General features: G+C 35.7%; 1 protein-coding gene across 1 annotated transcript; it reads left to right on the forward strand.

Moving 5' to 3' along the window:
- The first annotated feature begins 579 nt into the window (after window positions 1–579).
- Window positions 580–19,588, forward strand: zdhhc15b (zinc finger DHHC-type palmitoyltransferase 15b). The gene is made up of 12 exons (XM_048176331.1): window positions 580–829; window positions 1,197–1,223; window positions 1,904–1,998; window positions 5,516–5,636; window positions 5,780–5,849; window positions 5,987–6,019; window positions 6,194–6,314; window positions 13,745–13,877; window positions 14,067–14,193; window positions 14,399–14,511; window positions 17,616–17,679; window positions 17,967–19,588. Exons 1-11 carry the CDS (start codon window positions 712–714, stop codon window positions 17,654–17,656), a joined length of 999 nt encoding a protein of 332 aa, XP_048032288.1. The 5' UTR covers window positions 580–711; the 3' UTR covers window positions 17,657–17,679; window positions 17,967–19,588.
- The last annotated feature ends 515 nt before the right edge of the window (window positions 19,589–20,103 follow it).

Below are 20,103 nucleotides of genomic sequence, written 5' to 3' on the forward strand. Positions count from 1 at the left end.
AAAGAGTTTTGTGTGCACTTATTTCTTCAATAACACTTCAACTGATGTCTTGCGTATTTGCATGAGTATTTCTAGGCCTATACCTCCAGTCTATTTGCTTTGAAGAACTGCTTGACACCTTCCTTTTTATAAGAATCAAAACTTTCTTCCTTGTCTTCAGAGTGAAAATGAAATAATAAAAACAACAACAACAACAACAACAACAACAACAACATTCCAGAACTGGCCTTTCCTTCAACAATGTCTTGTCCTTTTGTGACTGGATAGCTATCTGAACAGTAAACATATATGTATTATATTCCCTATGGAGGTAGAAGTGATTCCTCACGCCTTTATCTTAGTGTATCACCACTGACAACAGTCAGCAAATTGTAAATACAATTAAATATATGTTTAAATTATTTACTGTGACGATAAATAAAATAACAAAATAGGCCTAAACAGTTTACCGTTTCGAAGCGTTTCAAAATATCAGTGGTTTTGCAGTTCTCCATTTACATGCCTTTAACCAGCAGATGTCCTCAGTGTGCAAAGTTTTGTGTTTTTGGACAGTGTTGAAAATCCCTTTTCCCCTACTACAGTGTAATGGCCTCGTATGCTCCGACACACTGCTCTTGTGGTTTGGATGGACAGGTGTACTAGTGGATGCCAGAGCAGATCGTTGTGTGGTAATGTGCCAGGCGCGCTAGCGGATGTCAGAGCGGGCTGATCATGGCTCTGTCGAGAGCACTCAGATGTTGCCAGAGGATTTTTTCCTGGATTCCCGTCATCATCATTTCATCAGTGGTTCTCTGGTCTTATTACGCGTATGTCTTTGAACTGTGCTTCGGTAAGATTCCACAGTTGATAATTTATGTCTTTTAATTCGCTTATGGTTCTGTTTCGTATGTAATAAGGAAGTGATGTTTTGTATCCCACAATGGTTCGCCAGTTTATTATATTTTTGCTATTATTACACAAAATAAATCGGTTTGAGTCATTGTATCCGCTGTTATACCTCTGCTATAGAGTTGTTTAAATGGGCTGTGCCTCAAAACCTATGGAGCTACCTGCCTAGGAACTACATATCATCATAGTGTCTCAGTTATCACAATGAGGCCATGATTGATTACTTTCTGCCTAGTTTCTTCTGGTTTCTAGGTTTTGAGACACAGTCAGTATGTTTCATGACACTGATTACTGATCCTGTTTTTCAGTTACTCTCAGCAATCATCTGGAGAGAGGTACGTGATATTCAGTCATCTGCCATTGCTTATTACAAAACCTGCCTTCTTGATCTTGTGAATGGGCTTTTGCTTAAAAAAGTGGAAGTGAAAACATCATTATCATGTTCTCTCAGTTGACCCAAGCTGCAACATCAACAAAGTGCACAAAACAGAGCTATACACACGTAATGGGGTAACAGATATACAAAAATAGTTTTTATACACTTAGTGGTTATGACATATTAGCAGCACTGCAGTTCATCTACTTTTGGGGCCAGTTGCATAAACTTAGTCTCTATGTTAAGACTGTGTCTTAAGAACTAGTTTGACCAACTAGTTTTTTATACTAGTTTAATATTTTTATTTATTTTAAATCCAGTTTTCCTGCAGCTGACTTAGTTATGACCAGTTAAGTCTTAAAGAAAAAAATCTGATGACTAACTTGTAAGACTAGAGTAAGCCACTGTGGTTAAACTGTGGTCCGGTAAATCACAAAAACACCAGCAGATTCAAAGCCTAACTCTAACCCCAAACAGCAACAACAACAAAATAAGTTGTGACTGCAGTTCAGTCTAGTTCATATACACCTTCACTAGTCTTATGCTGTTTAAGTAAACATTTGTCATCTTATGACAAACATGTAATGACATATTATGACTTTTACTAATAATAACATGCAATGTGTGTTTTTTCCACAGTGGCCTATTTGTTGATATTCCATGTGTGCTTTATAATGTTCTGTTGGACTTATTGGAAGGCCATCTTTACTCCACCATCTACACCATCTAAAAAGGTGCTTGTGATTTATGGTTTCTGCCAGACAGACCATGTTGAGTTAGTTGTCTTAAATATATATATATTATTTAATTCTTTATTTGACAGGGACAATGGACAGTAAAAATACTGCCTTAGAGTTAGCTACAGAGCTAAATTTCATGTGCTGTCCCGGGGCAGGAGAGTACCAACACACATTACCAAAACATTGATATAATCACATATACAATACAATTCCCCCCACAAATGTAAAACATATGCTATATAATCAATCGCATAACAATTAAAACTGCAATTCAAATTACGACAAAATACTGCAAAACATCACAGAATAATAAAAATAAAACCCCCCAAAATTATGAAACCATAACAGAGCACAAAAATATTCAATGATCACAAACCTGACTCATCTTTAACCTTATTTTCAAATGTAACTTAAAACTGTGCAAAAGTAGGATGCTGTCTAATATTAATTGGTAAATTATTCCAGTTATTAACAGCTCTTACAGAAAAAGCTGATCGACCAAAAAAAAGCTTCACAATCACCTGACGAATCACCTGTACTTTTGAATTAAAAAACATTGATGATATCTATTAGGTTTCTTGTCAAATACTTTTAAAGCACATTTTTAAAAGGTATATAAAGGTCTAAGAGTAGATTTTCCTGCTTGTGACCATGAAGTAATGCAGTAAGAAAAATGAGGGGAAAAAAAAAAATCAAAGAATGCAAAAAGATTCTTGCAGCTTCTATTGAGAGTTGACTCGGTATAAATTTTAAATTTCTAAGTTGAGGTGTCACTGCACAGACACATTTTTTTTAACATACTTTTCAAATGTTTAATAAGTGTCTATGATAACTCCAAGATATTCAAAATCCAGCACAATTTGTAATTTTTCATCATTAACTAATAATCTGGTTGGATCTCCTCCTTGTCAGTCACGTGACTGAAAACTGAAAAAATAATGTGAATTGCACACATTCTGATTTTTGTAGAATCTGAAAGAATCTTGTTTGGGTCTTGTTTTTACCCCTTTTAAAATTATATTTCACAGTACTTAAAGAAAAATAAGCCATTTTTGGATTGCTCATATTTTTCGCATTATTTTTATGATACTAGTTTTCAGTCATGTGACTGATACAGAGACCAGGCGGGCAAACATCCATAAAACTGCATTACAGGCCTATCAATTTTCCATATCAAAAGAAGAAAAACAAAAATGTGTGAATAAAATGCAAGTTTTGGGCACCTGTGATCCATATCCAGCACCTGCTGCAGTATTTCAGTCACTAAAAACAGTGAGACGTTCTAAAACGCTTAACGTGAAAAACACTTAAAGTGCCTTAATGTAGTAGAGATATTAAAAGACCAAATTCAGTACAGAGGGTATGCACATGACGTCACCGTCGACCGTTATGACTGCAGTTACGCCCGCTAAGTGGCAAAAGACTCAGCGGCAGCATTGGTTTTCAGCGTGAATGCCGCAAAAACACACACACAAAACACATCCAAAATGGGAAAGAGCTTTGCGACTGACTGTACAAATAGCTTTGACACAAAACCTGAAGTATATATTTAAAGACTGCTGAAAGCTACAGAAAAAAGAAGAAAATGGATCACTGCAATTCACAGAAACAGCTGGACTCCAGCAGAGAAACATGGATTTGCAGTTATCATTTTGTGTCAAATTGTTGGATTTTGAGGTCTAAAATCATAACGTATATATTGTATTGTTATATATTATGTATATTTAAAAACACTGACAAAAACTATACTATAAAACAATATACGTTTTAGGGCTGGACAATATGACGATAACATTTATATAAGTGATTACTTGGATTTAAGCCTACCGATATTGTAATTATATAAAATATTCACAGGTAGATTTGCTTTATGTTTTTCCTCTGCGTCGAAATAAGGCACATTTAAAAGTCAGGAAACATGACTCCTGGCTGCATGTCAATATCCATGGATTAAGTTTATTTGACAAGTTGTAAGAAACACTTTCGAGTCCAACCTTTAGTGTAATTTGTTTGTTTTACTCTCGTTTTCGCAGTTTCCCCTATTAAATCCAGTCACGCAGCAGGTTCTTTTGCCACGCAGTCCAGCTGAGGAGCACGTTCCGGCAGGAAAGTGACTTCGATGCATACCCTCTATCCACCTTATTGATGATGAATACTATATACAGATGAGATGAGTCAAGAATATGAACGCAGTTTGTTAGAAATTGTGTGTTACGTTCATCTGCTTGCCTGTACATAGTATGCATCATGAATAAGGTGTATATTGAATTTGTTTTTTTAATATTCTTACTTAATTTAGTACTTAGTACAAACCTGTTAAAAATCACTGGCGGGCAATGGAGGAAAGCCTTGTTTGCAACAACACAACCTTGTTTCTGAAGCAACTTTCAGCATGTTTCCTATAACAACAGCTAACGTTTACATTTTTTACATGGCCTGAGTAAGTCACATAAACCACGCAAAATCCGATCAGAGCAGTCAGACTGAAATGGATTTCCAGAAATGCGATTTGAATAGGGTTTCAAACCACATGAATGTAGATCAAAAAGGAATTGTAAAAAGTGCATTTCATGTGATTTTTGGCCGTTCACACTTGCTAAATCTGATCAGATTTCAATCAGATATGGACAAAAATCAGATTTGTACTGATAGTCTGAATAGAGCCATTGTGTATCGCAATTGATCAGATCTGATTTGTGTGTCCATGCTGCTCTTGTTTTCCGGAATATCTGCATTGGTTTCTATGGCAATGACGTTGCATTGGTATGTAAACGGCAAAAACAACAACAAAAAATGCAACATGGAGGGGTTTGCAGATTACAGATTTTCAGAAATTAGATTTGAATAGGATTTCAAACCACATATGGATGTAGCTTGAAACAGATTTTTAGTGCCACTGTCTTGCTAAATCTGATTGTGTTATGTTTGTATATCCGATGTCCCCACTTTCCCCCCACTACTAATATCTCATGCAGTTACTCTGTATTTGCCGCAGTCACCTTTGGCTTGCTTCCTGGGGGTTTACAGACAAATACATTATTAATGCATAATCTTCAGAAACCTTTGGAGACATTATTCCAATATATATTATAAAGCTGCTTAGAAGTAATGGCTACTGTGAAAAGTGCTTTATACATATTCATTTTACTCATTACTGTAATGTGAAATAATTATGATAATAATTAAATATTAATAATAATTATTATTATTATGAAAAATATATATTATAATATTTTTATTAATATTTAATAATATTATTTAAACAAAAAAATCTAATTTACGGTGGTGCTTGTACTGCATTTTACTGCTGTATTTTATTTAAAACATTGTATTGCTCTGATTTCCTTTTGTAGTTCTTTAATACTGTATTACAATAATGAGAATCACCTTTAAGAATTGAGAGCAATGGGGATTACAAAAAAAAGCAATTGTCGGTGAAATTTTCTTGATTGTCATGCAAAAAATTCTTCATTTATATGTTTGATAAAGTTTGAAATTGTCTGTGCTCTAGTTCCAGTTATCATACACTGATAAAGAGAGATATGAGATGGAAGAGAGACCGGATGTTCAGAAGCAGATTCTTGCTGATATTGCCAAGAAACTTCCCATCTTTACACGTGCTCAGTCAGGAGGTACACAGAGCTACAGTAGCCACCTGTCATTTATGTGTACATTTCCACAGCAGCTGCATCTATATAGTCAGAATGTTTGCCAGTTAAACATGTGATCGGATGTGAAGGCGGGCAACTGACCTTCTTTATCTCCATGTCTTCAGCTATCCGGTTCTGTGATCGTTGTCAGGTGTTAAAGCCAGACCGCTGTCACCACTGCTCCGTCTGTGAAACGTAAGTCAAGCCACACGCCAACCCCTGTTCTTGAAAGCAGATCTCTAGACAAAAGCCTTATTTTAATTAAAGTTACAGGATGCAGTTGAACGACATGACCTGGATTCACTGTCTTTTTTCCCCCTGTGTTTTTATAGATGTGTTTTGAAAATGGATCACCATTGTCCATGGTATATAAAAATTTATTATATTATGAATCAAGTAATTTATTCTGTTCTGTTCTGTTAATTGTAACTTTTTTGTTGTTCAAAGCATCAATCCTTCTTCCAAAACATGTTTTTTTTCTTACCCTGATTCACTATGGTAAGCCTGTATGTGATGTTTTTGTCTTCTGTACTATTTAGGGTAAACAACTGTGTCGGATTCTCCAACTATAAGTTCTTTCTGCTGTTCCTGTCTTACTCCATGATCTACTGTGTCTTCATCGCATCAACAGTGTTTCAGTACTTCCTCAAGTTCTGGGTGGTGAGTTTCAGCAATCAGTTTTGACTTATAAAATGGACTGAGTCTTATAACTATAAAACTATTAGATACAGGGTTCATATGGCCATGGAAAACCTGGAAATATCAGGGATTTTTTTTAAATTGTGATTTCCACACCTGGGAAAGTAATGGAAATTCATGGAGTCATGGAGAAATCATGGATTTTTTTTTTTATAGTTAAGAAGTTTTTCTTTATTATGCTCTGTCCTACAATATTTAACCAGAGCATTATGTTGCACTCAATTAACACACACAGTGAAGAGTTATTTAACATGCCTGACCAATTAGAGACCACATACTTCTACATTAAGCTAATTTACATTTAGTCACTTATTTCAGTGAAATGTGTCTCTCTTTTGCTAATTGTCACATACTAAAATAATTGTATTATCATAATTTGTTTGGTATGTCGTGGAAATTCCCAATACTAATCCGACTTCACCACTGACAATTCAAACAACCTCCAGTTGTCAATATAATATATATATATAATACTCAGTACCAATACAGTACTACAGTACCTTCGAGGTAATTCCCGTCCCGAATATAATACAATGCAATACTATAGTACCACAGTACCTTTGAGGTAATTCCCGTCCCGAATATAATACAATATAATACTACAGTATCTCGAGGTAATTCCCTTCTCGAATATTTCTAATACATTTCCAATACTTCGAGGTAATTCCCTTCCCGAAGTATAGGTGACGGCGTCCCGTCAAGAAGTTACTATCACTACCTCAATCACACATGAGCACACAGGTCTTTAGCATCTATACACTCTCACCGTCCTTCTCGGGTGTACGCTGGTCCGACACAGGATCATTAATACTAAATCAGAGTATTACAGCCTCACTCTGAGGGCGACTCTATAGTCTTCCAACACTATCATTGTCTCTGCCGCAACATATACCTGACACGACTTCCAAGTTGATCTTTGTAGAAATGAAGTTTTATTTACGTCACTCGTCACAACAACAGAGTGAGTCTCAATGAATACAAAGATACATGCACATTTAGGTCTTACAGTTGAGTAAAAATCAATGTCTTCTTCATTGTGATTTGTTCTGGTGATTGGTTTGTAATGATCTAAGCTAATCATATGGCTGGTCTTTGACCTGAGCATCCTTAGTCTGCATTTTCTGTACATTTCATGTTGACATAAAATATTTCTATCACAGGTATTATACCAGTTTACTGAACCATTTAAAACTTTTTCTTTCTTTTTTTATTCTACATAAGATAATAAGCCTATTTTTTTTTTTTATTTCAGTGTTGGAGGTTAAATGATCATTTGAGTTAAATTAATGTCAAAGGTTTTTGGTAATCCCCAAACAATGTTGAATCTAATATAAATAATTATGTTGCCTTCACATATTATTGGAAATTTCCTAACTCCCAATTCTGAAGTCGTGATTATGAGTTTATCGCATTCGCTTGGTTGTCGGACAGAACAGGAATCATGGAGGACACCAGGGGTCCGTTCGTCATACCTCGCTTAATACATCTGAGATGATTTGACAGATCCCAGATCAGATAGTACAGCTTACTGCCGAACAACTCATTGTCGGTGTGAAATAAACAGTTATGGAAATGTAGACATTAAAGTTAAAGCTCCAGTCTCCTCCCTAAGATCCTAAAAAAAGTCAGTTGGTGCCTTCTTTGTAGTATCAAATAACCAACTAAAACCAAACTTAATTAAAAAACAAACAAACACTTGAACTTACATCAGCGTGATAAGAACTACCTAAAATGACAGAAACCATCTTTGGAAAAAATGTATTTGGTATAATTTGATTGTTTAGTTTGTCTCACGTCCCATTAGATTACATGAAGGGGGTGGGGTTTATAAGCTATACTGCATCCAGCCACCTGGGGTGATCGAAATGTTTTGGCTTCACTTTTCATGACTTGTGCGGCACACTTGGTATCTGCAGGTTGGAGCAATGGGTGTGACAAAAGTTTGGGGTGCACTGATTACTCTGACCTGCAGTTATCCCTGTCTCGTTTAATCATCGCTCTATATTAATGTGCTGTTTTCAAATATTCTGTCAAATATTGCGCTGCAAACATTAATAACAGCTTTAAGTTGTCATTGCTGGCAAATGGCCATGGTATAATCAGGATAATCCACGGCTAGCTGTGCATTAAATGATTTTAGCTGTGGATTATACTTATCCCTTACATAAAGAATAGCAGTCAGAGCAGCAATTGCTTTCCCCTCCAAAAGTGACAAGCAAGCGCAGCTTTTGTGTAGCGAAGCTATCAATAGTCAGCTAAACAAATGTATTTAAACACACACAATACACCATCACATTATCCCTTGATAACTTCTGATTCATTATACCTTCGTGTTGTTTACATTATATACACTTACGTGCCGACTGCCAAAAAAACAGACATTTGATGCAGTTTAACGTAACACCTGTGGTTCTGACACATGACCGGGATCTTTTATCGCCGTGACCGCTCCATCTTTCAGTTTCAAGCACTCTATAAATCTAGCGTAGAACTGGGCCTTGTTTATAAAACCATAAGCGCAGCCACGGAAAACACAAGATATTCTCCATTCATTTTAACCAATAAATAAGTGATTGCAACATTCAGACACAACTTTATCCTTATTTTGATAGTTAATTTAAGGCAGTTTCTATGGTTACTTTGATGACAAATATCAAGAGCACATCAATGTAATGCGTAAGCACAAATCTCTCAGCTCCACTTAACGCAGTTCTTTGGGAACTAAGGTCAGGGCTCTCAAGTGTCACGCACTGAGCGTGACAGTCACTCATTTCGGTCTTTTGTCACGCACTCCCGCCACACATTGTATTTCTCACGCAGAAAAACTATTTATCATATATTTAATATGCCGCAGCGCCCAAAATGTATCTGGCCGCGCCGCTCTCTCTATGGAACCGGGCAAGAATCAAGCGCGTCTCGAACCTGCCACTTATCAGCCAATCAAAAAAAAAGAAAGAGGCTACACAATAGCCAATCAGAAAATAGCACTATTGTATCTGGGTAAGATTTAACGCAACAACCAATGAAAAAAAAGCATATCCTGGAATTGTTCACCATCATCCTCGTTCACCCACAGAGGAAAACACTGGAGCTCTGAGCATCACTTTGAGCACAGAGTAAGTCATGATCTCCTGTTTTAATGTTACAACAAATTCACAAATTGTTTGACACAAACAATGACAACTGCTGTTAGATAATCAGATAATCAGCTTCAGTTTTTGAACTTAGACAACAGTTTTACAGCCTGTTCATTGACACCTGCTCAGAACAAGTAGTCTAGGCCTAGTTATATTTTGCTATCACACGAAGACTGACATTTTGTTACATTAAACATCTCTCTCTCCAAATAGTTTTAATAATTTTATTAGCACTAAATAAATTAAAGTGTATTGCATCGTCGATGTTATAGGTCACTTTTAAAATTATGTCACATTTTATATCCTGGCCATGGATCAGTGTTTCCCATACATTGACAAGACTGTGGCAGCCCGCCACATTCTAATTGGTCCCGCCACAGTCGCAAAATATGAATACGGATATGACGCAATATTTAAATTACCGTCCGTAATTAGACTAGCACCAATTAAGTTTTCGTGCACTATATTCAAAGTCATCTGAAGCCATTCCATAGCTTTTTTTTTTTCTTCCAAGAATTAGGCTAGAATCCTTTTTGCTGCTGAATTATATACTCACCTAGTTTACTTATTTATTTATTGGTCAGCTTATGATTATATATTTTTATTCATTTTTTATTTTTATCTATAATGAAGTGGTGTGTTTAGTGCATTCTTTTACTTTTAGAGCACAAAATTGTTTACGAGAGAACAAATTTCTTCATTGATCTAGTCTCTTAATTTTGCTCTTAGAATGCACTAGATTCATGCATTTAAATATAAAATGTACAAAATTTTACTCCGGGGGTTTTTTATTTTTATTTTTTTTAAATGGGGGGGTATGTCACTCTTGCCTGTCTCCAAAACTTGAGAGCCCTGTAAGGTTATCTTTCCCTCACAACCAAAAACACACTTCTTTGGTGGCATTGTTCATTTCATGGTCTAAAAAAAAAGTGATACACTCTTTCTCGAGCAAGTCCTGTGCAGCGCTGCTGATAACTTCTGTAACCCGAACAAAGCACGTTGATGCTCTTGGGTGGGGTTAAAATCGTGTTCCGTGGGTAAAATTAGCTTTTTTGGCGGGGCTCCCCTGGTAAAATTTGCATTCCAGAGACTAAATATCGCGTTATTTTGGGTCGATTCAACCTGCGGCAACAGTGTAAAAGTAGCCCAACTCCACGGGAAAACCACAGACTTGGCATCACTGGTGCGCGCTCTACCTGGAGAAGTGCACAGAATTTGGCTCAGAAATACTACGTCATATGTCCAACTCGTTTTTTGAAACTTTGGCCATGTTTAGCATGAGAATCCAACTCGAACAGTATAAATAAGTCAGAATGCATGAAATAGCATTAGACCCCCCTTTTAGGCCGCCCAACTCAGGAACTTCCCACGGGTAAATACAACTTGAGAGAGAGTTCATGTTCATGCTCGTTTTTATAATTCCAATAGCACATGATACTTTCTACAGCTGTTTTTCACATCTGATTCTGATCAGTGTCTCTGAAGTTTTGACTCCATTTCAGAACAAATTTTGATAATCCTTTGAACTTTGCGGTGTGTTTGTGGATTATATTTAATATAAAATGTTATCAGTCAAACTGTCATAAGCATTTGTTTCTATCAAACAATAAAATAATCGCACATTAGCAAAATAACAAAACCACACCAATGCTGTTTTCTAAATGAAAGGTTAAATGTTTGTGCATGACCACTTGGTTTTAGTTGGTCAAAAAGAGTGTGAACAAAGTTCATAATTTGAATTAGGTGGTTAAATTTGAGTTCTTTTTGTATTGTGGTGGTCATATGCTAGTGTACTCTTTAAAGCTAATAAACTCATTTAGCTTTAGCATGACATTTATCATTTAGCATTTCCAATCTCAGTGTCTTGGCTGGTGCTTGACCCTTTGGAAGAACACAATTTGAAATCTGCCATCAGCAGTTCAGATTGTTTTGAGCCAATTACCTGAGCTATATTTGCCATGTGACTAAGGGAAATGACATAAGGAAAAAAAACTATCCTGAGCTATGAAGTCAAAGAGAGCAGAAAGTAAAAACAGTTGATTTCACTCTCTGAAGAACCCTCTTTAAAAAGAAACAATATTGGTAAAACCTCTCAAGTACCACCTTCAATCAAATCAGAATGAAGTACTAGCTAGTCATCACCAATGTTCCTTCTATTTTTAGCATTGAGCTAATAGAAATCTCTTTTAGTACAAGCTTAATGACTGTAAACAGTTTTCACACAATGCCATATTTTTATCAATATCAATATTCCTGCAGTGTTTCTCAGTCAAAAGCAGATCACTCTTGCCTACATGTAATCAGCTCACAGGATAGTTAAGCCAAAATGAAGGAAAATGAAAATTCTTCTTTTTCTCCCCCTCATATCATTTTAAACCTTGAATTGACTTTCATTTTTTCAACTTTTTTTGTTTGTACATTCTTTAAAGGTGCCCTAGAACCAGTTTTAACAAGATGTAATATAAGTCTAATGTGTCCCCTGAATGTGTCTGTGAAGTTTCAGCTCAAAATACCCCATAGATTTTTTTTTATTAATTTTTTTTAACTGCCTATTTTGAGCCATAATAGAGTGCCTCAGGGATGACGCATTTTTGTAGGCAAAATCCGGAAGCGAGTTAGCATTTTAGGACTTCCGGTTCCAACGCCGTAAAGTCTATGGGTTTTTTGAATGGGTTTTTGCTAAATTGCTTGAAATAAGGTCTGTGGTTAACACAGCCTCTAAATACTTTATATTATAACCCACTTGTGATTTTTTTTAAACTTTTACTGTGTCTTAAAATCGGCGGTTGCTAACAAATTGCTAAAAGGGGCTACTTCCTTTGGTGGGGACTTTAGACGTCATCATTAAAAACGGGACATTTGGACAGCATTTCTCATGAAAAAGTGGGTAAGTATTCATAACAGCACAGATCATAATCAGCGAGCATGTTTATAAATAAAGTTGTTTTTTATATACAATTTGAGGAAGCTTGGTGGTGGTGACGTTGATCCGCGACCATGGTGTGCTGTAGTCCGTTTATAGCCTACTGTTAGCCTTTTATATCTGACGACTTTTTTTAGGCTTCAAAATCTATAAATGTTGTGTTAACTTGTAAAGATTATCTTGATAGACAAAACGTGTAAGTGTCATAACCCTTTGTTAAACACAGAGCTTATTTTCTGCGATTTTCCAAAAATCGATGGGAAAAATGCATAGGCTTTCAACCGAGGGAACCCGTGCACCGCAAACTTCCGGGTTGGCCTACAAAAACGCATCATCCCTGGGGTACTCTATTATATATGCACCGATTCAGAGCGTGGCCCCTTTAAATCTCGCGCTCCCCCGCCCCCGAGCTCTCGACTCTATCATTGCATAAACAAAGTTCACACAGCTAATATAACCCTCAAAATGGATCTTTACAAAGTGTTCGTCATTCATGCTGCATGCATATATCGGATTATGCGAGTATTGCATTTATTTGGATGTTTACATTTGATTCTGAATGAGTTTGAGGTTGTGCTCCGTGGCTAACGGGCTAAAGTTAACATTACACACTGTTGGAGAGATTTATAAAGAATGAAGTTGTGTTTATGCATTATACAGACTGCAAGAGTTTAGTAATGAAAATAGCGACGACTTTTGTCTCCGTGAATACAGTAAGAAACGATGGTAACTTTAACCATATTTAACAGTACATTAGCAACATGTTAACGAAACATTTAGAAAGACAATTTACAAATATCACTAAAAATATCATGTAATCATGGATCATGTCAGTTATTATTGCTCCATCTGCCATTTTTGGCTGTTGTCCTTGCTTGCTTACCTAGTCTGATGATTCAGCTGTGCACATCCAGACGTTTTGCCCTTGTGTAATGCCTTGAACATGGGCTGGCATATGCAAATATTGGGGGCGTACATATCTGTTACGTAACAGTCGGTGTTATGTTGAGATTCGCCTGTTCTTCGGAGGTCTTTTAAACAAATGAGATTTATATAAGAAGGAGGAAACAATGGTGTTTGAGACTCACTGTATGTCATTTCCATGTACTGAACTCTTGTTATTCATCTATGCCGAGGTAAATTCAATTTTTCATTCGATGGCACCTTTAAAATATCTTCTCTTATGGGTGTTCTGCAGAAGAAAGGAAAATAACAATTTCCGTAAAATTAATATTTTTATTATTTTTTATTATTACAAATGTTCAGTGTATTGCTGCATTTGTTAGTTTTGTTAAACATACATTTCAAGTATCTTTGCATTTGTTTGTTAGGGAGATCTGCCCAATGGCTCTGCCAAATTCCACGTGCTCTTCCTGTTGTTTGTGGCGCTCATGTTTTTCGTCAGTCTCATGTTCCTGTTTGGCTACCACTGTTGGCTGGTGGCTAAAAACAGATCCACGCTAGGTGAGGAAGCCTTCACTTCTTTTTATACTGAATTCTTTGATTATCATTAACCCTTTCATTGTGTTTCTACAAGAAATATGAAGTTCATACAGCTTTAAACTGCTTGCTACATTTTTTAGCTTGACCTTTGGTTAGCAGTAATTTATGTGGCTCATAATATTGACCTCCATGAACATTCCCGTTTTCCAGAGGCGTTTTCTGCACCAGTGTTTCAGAATGGGCCTGACAGGAATGGCTTTAATGTTGGGCTCAGCAAAAACCTCCAGCAGGTGTTTGGTGAGGATAAAAAGCTCTGGTTTATTCCAGTGTTCACAAGGTGAGCTCATGTCAAAACTGGTCACACTTAAAATCAAATGTAGACAGCAACAGTTCAGCTCAACAGCTCAAGCCCTAAATGTCACACTGGCCATAGATGTACAGTATAAATGGATACAAATTTCAAAATGCATGAACAGCAACTGCTCTATGAAGTATGGCTTATGTAATATTTTCCACTTGTTCTGTGTGTTCGTATGTCATAGTCAAGGTGATGGGCACTATTTCCCTCTGAGGACCCTGCGTGAATCAGAGAATCCTTTATTGGCCAATGAGGAGAAATGGATGGAGGACGGTGGATCAGATGAAGAAAGCGCAGGTGAGATCAACATCGTATCTAAGTGATTTTAATGGTATGTTATACATTTAAATGTATCTTTAAAGGGTTAGTTCACCCAAAATTATACATTTATTACTCACCCTCATGTCGTTCCACACCTGTAAGACCTTCGTTAATCTTCGGAACACAAATTAAGATATTTTTGTTGAAATCCGATGGCTCCGTGAGGCCTGCATAGGGAGCAATGACATTTCCTCTCTCAAGATCCATAAAGGTACTAAAAACATATTTAAATCAGTTCATGTGAGTACAGTGGTTCAATATTAATATTATAAAGTGACGAAAATATTTCTGGTGTGGCAAAAAAAAAAAAAAAAAAAAACGACTTATATAGTGATGGCCGATTTCAAAACACTGCTTCAGGAAGCTTCGGAGCATAATGAATCAGCGTGTTGAATCAGCATTTCGGAGCGCCAAAGTCACGTGATTTCAGCAGTTTGGCGGTTTGACACACGATCCGAATCAAGATTCGACACAGAAGAATCATAACACTCTGAAGCTTCCTGAAGCAGTGTTTTGAAATCTATTTCAGGCCTCCAGACTGAGCATTTTGCTACCTTTTTTCCTGCCTGTGCTGCAACATTTTGTTAGAGGTCGCACTGGTGCCTGTAGTGTTGCCCGAGTATTCTTGTTTGCTGAGTATGAGAAACAACAAAGCTTTTTTTCCCTTTTTTTTTTTAAAAACATCTCTTTTATTAAACAGCCCTGTGAGTTCCAGTTAGAAGCGCTTGAATTCAGCACAAAATGCTCGTTACAATCCACACGTCATGGTGATTTAAACCAGTTTAAAGCCTGATGAAATGCCACTAACAATTTTCAACTGCACAGATGCAGAAATTAACAAGTTAGAAGTCTTTTCAAACCAAAAATCACCAACATTTATCATGGATTTACAGTAGTAACCATGTTATTTTTACATAAATGTGGTCTATTCTTATGTTATTACACTGCCCGGACATGGTTGTTTAAGAAATTAAAATGAAATGAAAAAGCTATATAAAGAACCGTTGACAAACATAAAACATAAAATGTAATTAGTTGAGTTTACTTAGAAAGCTTAATTAAACTGTTGGGTTTACATAAAAAACTTAAGGAAACCGATTGCCTTAAATTTAGCAAGTACGTTAACTCATCATTTTGAATTGATAAAACTAGCTACCACACAGTACAGAGTACTTAGAAATCTTGAGGATTGGTAATTCAATTTTATAAATTGAGTACTTAGTTCAGTCATGTTAAAAATCTTGTTCACATTATGTAGAAACTGCCTTAAATTTCTCAAGCATTTTTACTCAAAGTTACTGGGATTGATCTGTTGGATCTGTACTTATAATGTCATCATCAAAAATCCACAGATTTCATTCCAAGGTTTGTACTTGATCAAAAGTGTGCTTTGTTGCTATAAACAATTAAATATTTTATTGCTGAAACTAGATCAAGAGACTTAGCACGGTTGAGATCATATATTTTTAATATTATATTTGGCAAAAAACATTTTGGACTACTTTTAGACACACAGAGACATCAATAATCAGCGTATAAATCTCAACAACGGTGACATGCAATGCATGCTTGGAGCCATCATAGTATAAAACTCATCCATGCCTCCCAGCATGCATTGCAGCATGAAGCATGTCACCGTTGTTGAGATTTATACACTGATTCTTGATGTCTCTGTGTGTCTATATAGTCCAAAATGTTTTTTGACTAACATATTAAAAATATGATTTCAACAGTGCTCCGTCTCTTGCTATAGTTTCATTGATTATTAAAAAATACTTATTTGTTTTTAATGACAAACCACACTTTTGATCAAGTATAAACCTCAGGATTAAATCTGTGGGTATTCAATGATATCATCAGGAAAGATGCAATAGATCAATCCCAGCATTTCTCTTGGCTTTTTTCACCATAACAGCTATGTCTTACAAACACTGAGTTACGACAGCCAGAGAAACACTAATGTTAAAAGTCAAGGTCAAGAGCCCAACTAAAGCAAACACTTTCCACCATGATGGTGACATCAAACTTTATTATTTTCAACAGTATCTCCAGTTTAATAAATACAAATAAATGTATGGTCCATTGTTGCAACTTTGAGTAAATAATGCTGGAGAAATTTAAGGCAGTTTCTACATAATGTGAACAAGATTTTTAACATGACTGAACTAAGTACTCAATTTGTAAAATTGAATTACCAATCCTCAAGATTTCTAAGTACTCTGTACTGTGTGGTAGCTAGTTTTATCAATTCAAAATGATAAGTTAACTTACTTGCTAAATTTAAGGCAATCGGTTTCCTTAAGTTTTTTATGTAAGCCCAACAGTTTAATTAAGCTTTCTAAGTAAACTCAACTAATTACATTTTACAGCGCAAACAGCGACAGTGTATATTTATGTATATTGCATTAAATGTATTTCAGGAGTAAAGCAATATAATTACCATACTGTCATTTTTGTTATAAAGCTATGGCAGTGTTTTGCATTTGTATTCATACTAAATTGCTTCTATTTTCATAACAAATACAATAGTGTTATGCAAACCACAAACTGTAAAAAAGCACAAACTGCCTTTTTTATTTATTTATTTATTTTTTAACCATTGTAACGATGAGCCTTGCACAGTTTTGCCTGTGGTTACCAAGATCTACAAATATATGATTCTGTAGAAGAACAATGGTAAAGTTTGATAAGAGCAAATACAAAGTCAAGGGCTGTAAAGTCTAAATTCAGTCGCACGGTCATAAATTTTTTTTCAAATATACATTTTGTTGTTTTTTACACTTACACACAGATTTTACAGAAGTTTACTGTTTTTACAGATAAGTACATTTACTTCGCATTCCAACTCAAACTCTGTGGTTTATTGCCTATTTCCATGATACAAAATATGTAATATTAGTAACTGCACTTAAGAAATACAGTTGTAATATTGTGATTTTTATCAGTTTATGTAATACAGGTTTAGGGATGTTTGTGTTCAGTATAGATTGATATTTAGCTGTTTGTTCCCAGGTCAGATTGTTCAAATAAAACTGAAAAATATTGCATCAATAAATTTCTCCAATCAAATGTTATTTCAGATGAAAATGAACCTTCAGTCATTATTAGGACTGAATCATAATCACTGGAGTGGACGAACCCTTGGTGAGTATGGATTGTTCATTGTAGTGGTGAAGGCAAGCATCACTATCACAATTGCTCATATGTGGGGTTAGTAGTTAAAGAGTATACCTAGCACTGAGTATTAAAGTTAAGTGTGCAACTCCAATACAGTTTGGTTTGTACTGTAGACATGAATGATACCAAATGGCTTTCATCAAAATTTCTGGCTCATTATTTCATCAAAATATTGGCACAGAAGTGTGCTATTACTTGAAAATTGTGTGTGACAGAAGAGTGTCCAAACACTAACGTCTTATTTATTTTACTAGTGGGACCCTTAATTCACGTTAGCACCAATCCTTGAATGAGACGACTGCATTCCAAATCCTGGACCATGCCAGAAAAGCATGTTTTTAGAGAGCCAAATATATTGGGAACAGTGAGGACTTTTCTTGTAATGCTGATTACTTAGAACTTATCATGCTGAATGTTATCAAGTGTATTTCTCATCTTTTATGAAAAGGAGAGCCACAGGACAATCACAGGCAATTTCAGATGTCATAGACCTGTTGGACTGTTTATTATCATGCTTTGATGACAACATATGGACACATCTGATAAAATATATCAGCAACCATTTGACGGTATTCCTGATTGCTGTTTGCTGAGGTTGTTTTTTTGTTTTTTTTTTCCAGAGAGTGGAATGACTCTTTAGAAACACAGAAAACATGTCCAGATCATATTTCACCCCCCCCCCCCCCCAAAAAACAAAAAAAAACAAAAAAAAAACAAAATAAAGTTTTCCAAAAAAAGAGCAAAACTTATTTATTTCAAGTTGTTTGAATAGAAAAATAATTATACATTTTGGTAGTATTTTCTGCTAATTTGAATTAAAAGCATTGTATTACAGTAAAACATTCTATAGCAATAATGAGAATAATGAGTCTTACAGCAAAACTCAAAATTAAAATGTCTTGACAAATTACAATAATGAAAATTGGGATGTCACAAACTAAAATAGGTTTTTTGTTTATTTATGCACAATATAATTCCTTTAATGAATTTCCTTTTTCTTTTGATTTGGGGTGAAATGTAACAGAGGCATGTTTTAGGACATTCGCCTAATGGTGCAAACGGAAGTACAGAGAGTTCTGCCTTTGTTTTGTGTGTGTGTGTGTCTGTCTGTCTGTGTTGCCACCATCAATATGAGTTTCGATATTCAGTTGGTAAGAAATCAATCCTATGCATTTGTCCACTGTATACTTTGGCTGGCATTTTTATGAAGCTTTTTTAATTCTGTATGACTAATTCAGACTGTTTTTCTGTGGTCAGTAGAGAGCAGTCTGGATTCACCTTATTTCTTTTGCATTGTGATGCAATATACACATTTTGATACCTCTCTCTGTATATATTTAGGAAGAGACTGCTGAGGTCAGTATTTATTAGGACTTCTGACATGTAAAACGTAATACGGGATATGTTTATTACCATAAAACCCATAAACCCACAAGGCTTTTTCCAGACTATGGGACTGTCCTGTGAAGTGTTGGCAAAACAATTATCTTGTTTTCCTCTAGTACAAAAGGGGTAAATATGGGATAGCAGTATCGTGTTTTTAATTTTGTCCTCTTTGAAAGTTATTGTATGTTTGAGTCCTGTTTGTGTGGCCCTTTTCAGATACTGTAATTGTATACATAAATAATTGATATACCTGTGATATGGTTCTCACTTATGAGGATCCTTATTAGCCGCCAATGCTTATTGTTTTATTTGCACTGACCCTTATCTCGGGGTGATCATTGCTTCCTTTTACTGTGTATGTGCTCAAACACTTTTACTGAACTCCATATCCACTACATGTTCAAGTCATTATATGCCAATGTTTTTCCAATGGTACAAAATATGTATTGTTTGAAAGTTCTGTCTGCTCATTAAATATCAACAATCTTTAGATTCTCTTTATTTATTTGGTGATCTTCACTTCTTAAAATATAACACCTGGTTTTACAGAGAGGGCTTAGATTAGGCCAGGAAAGACATTTAAAGGGATAGTTCACCCCAAAATGAAAATTTGATGTTTATCTGCTTACCCCCAGGGCATCCAATATGCAGGTGACTTTGTTTCTTCAGTAGAACACAAATTATGATTTTTAACTCCAACCGTTGCCGTCTGTCAGTCGTATAATGCATGTCAGTGGGAACTTCGTCTATAAGAGTAAAAAAAAACATGCACAGACAAATCCAAATTAAACCCTGCAGCTCGTGATGACAAATTGATGTCCTAAGACACGAAACGATCGGTGTGTGCGAGAAACTGAACAATATTTATATATATATATTTTTTTTACCTCTAAAACACCACTATGTCTAACTGCCCTGCACATCCGGTTAGTGGTAAAAAATTATATAAATACTGTTCGGTTTCTCGCATAAACCAATCGTTTCGTGTCTTAGGACATCAATTTG

The sequence above is a fragment of the Megalobrama amblycephala genome, linkage group LG23 (genome assembly GCF_018812025.1).
Source record: "Megalobrama amblycephala isolate DHTTF-2021 linkage group LG23, ASM1881202v1, whole genome shotgun sequence".
In the NCBI taxonomy this organism is placed as follows: Eukaryota; Metazoa; Chordata; class Actinopteri; order Cypriniformes; family Xenocyprididae; genus Megalobrama; species Megalobrama amblycephala.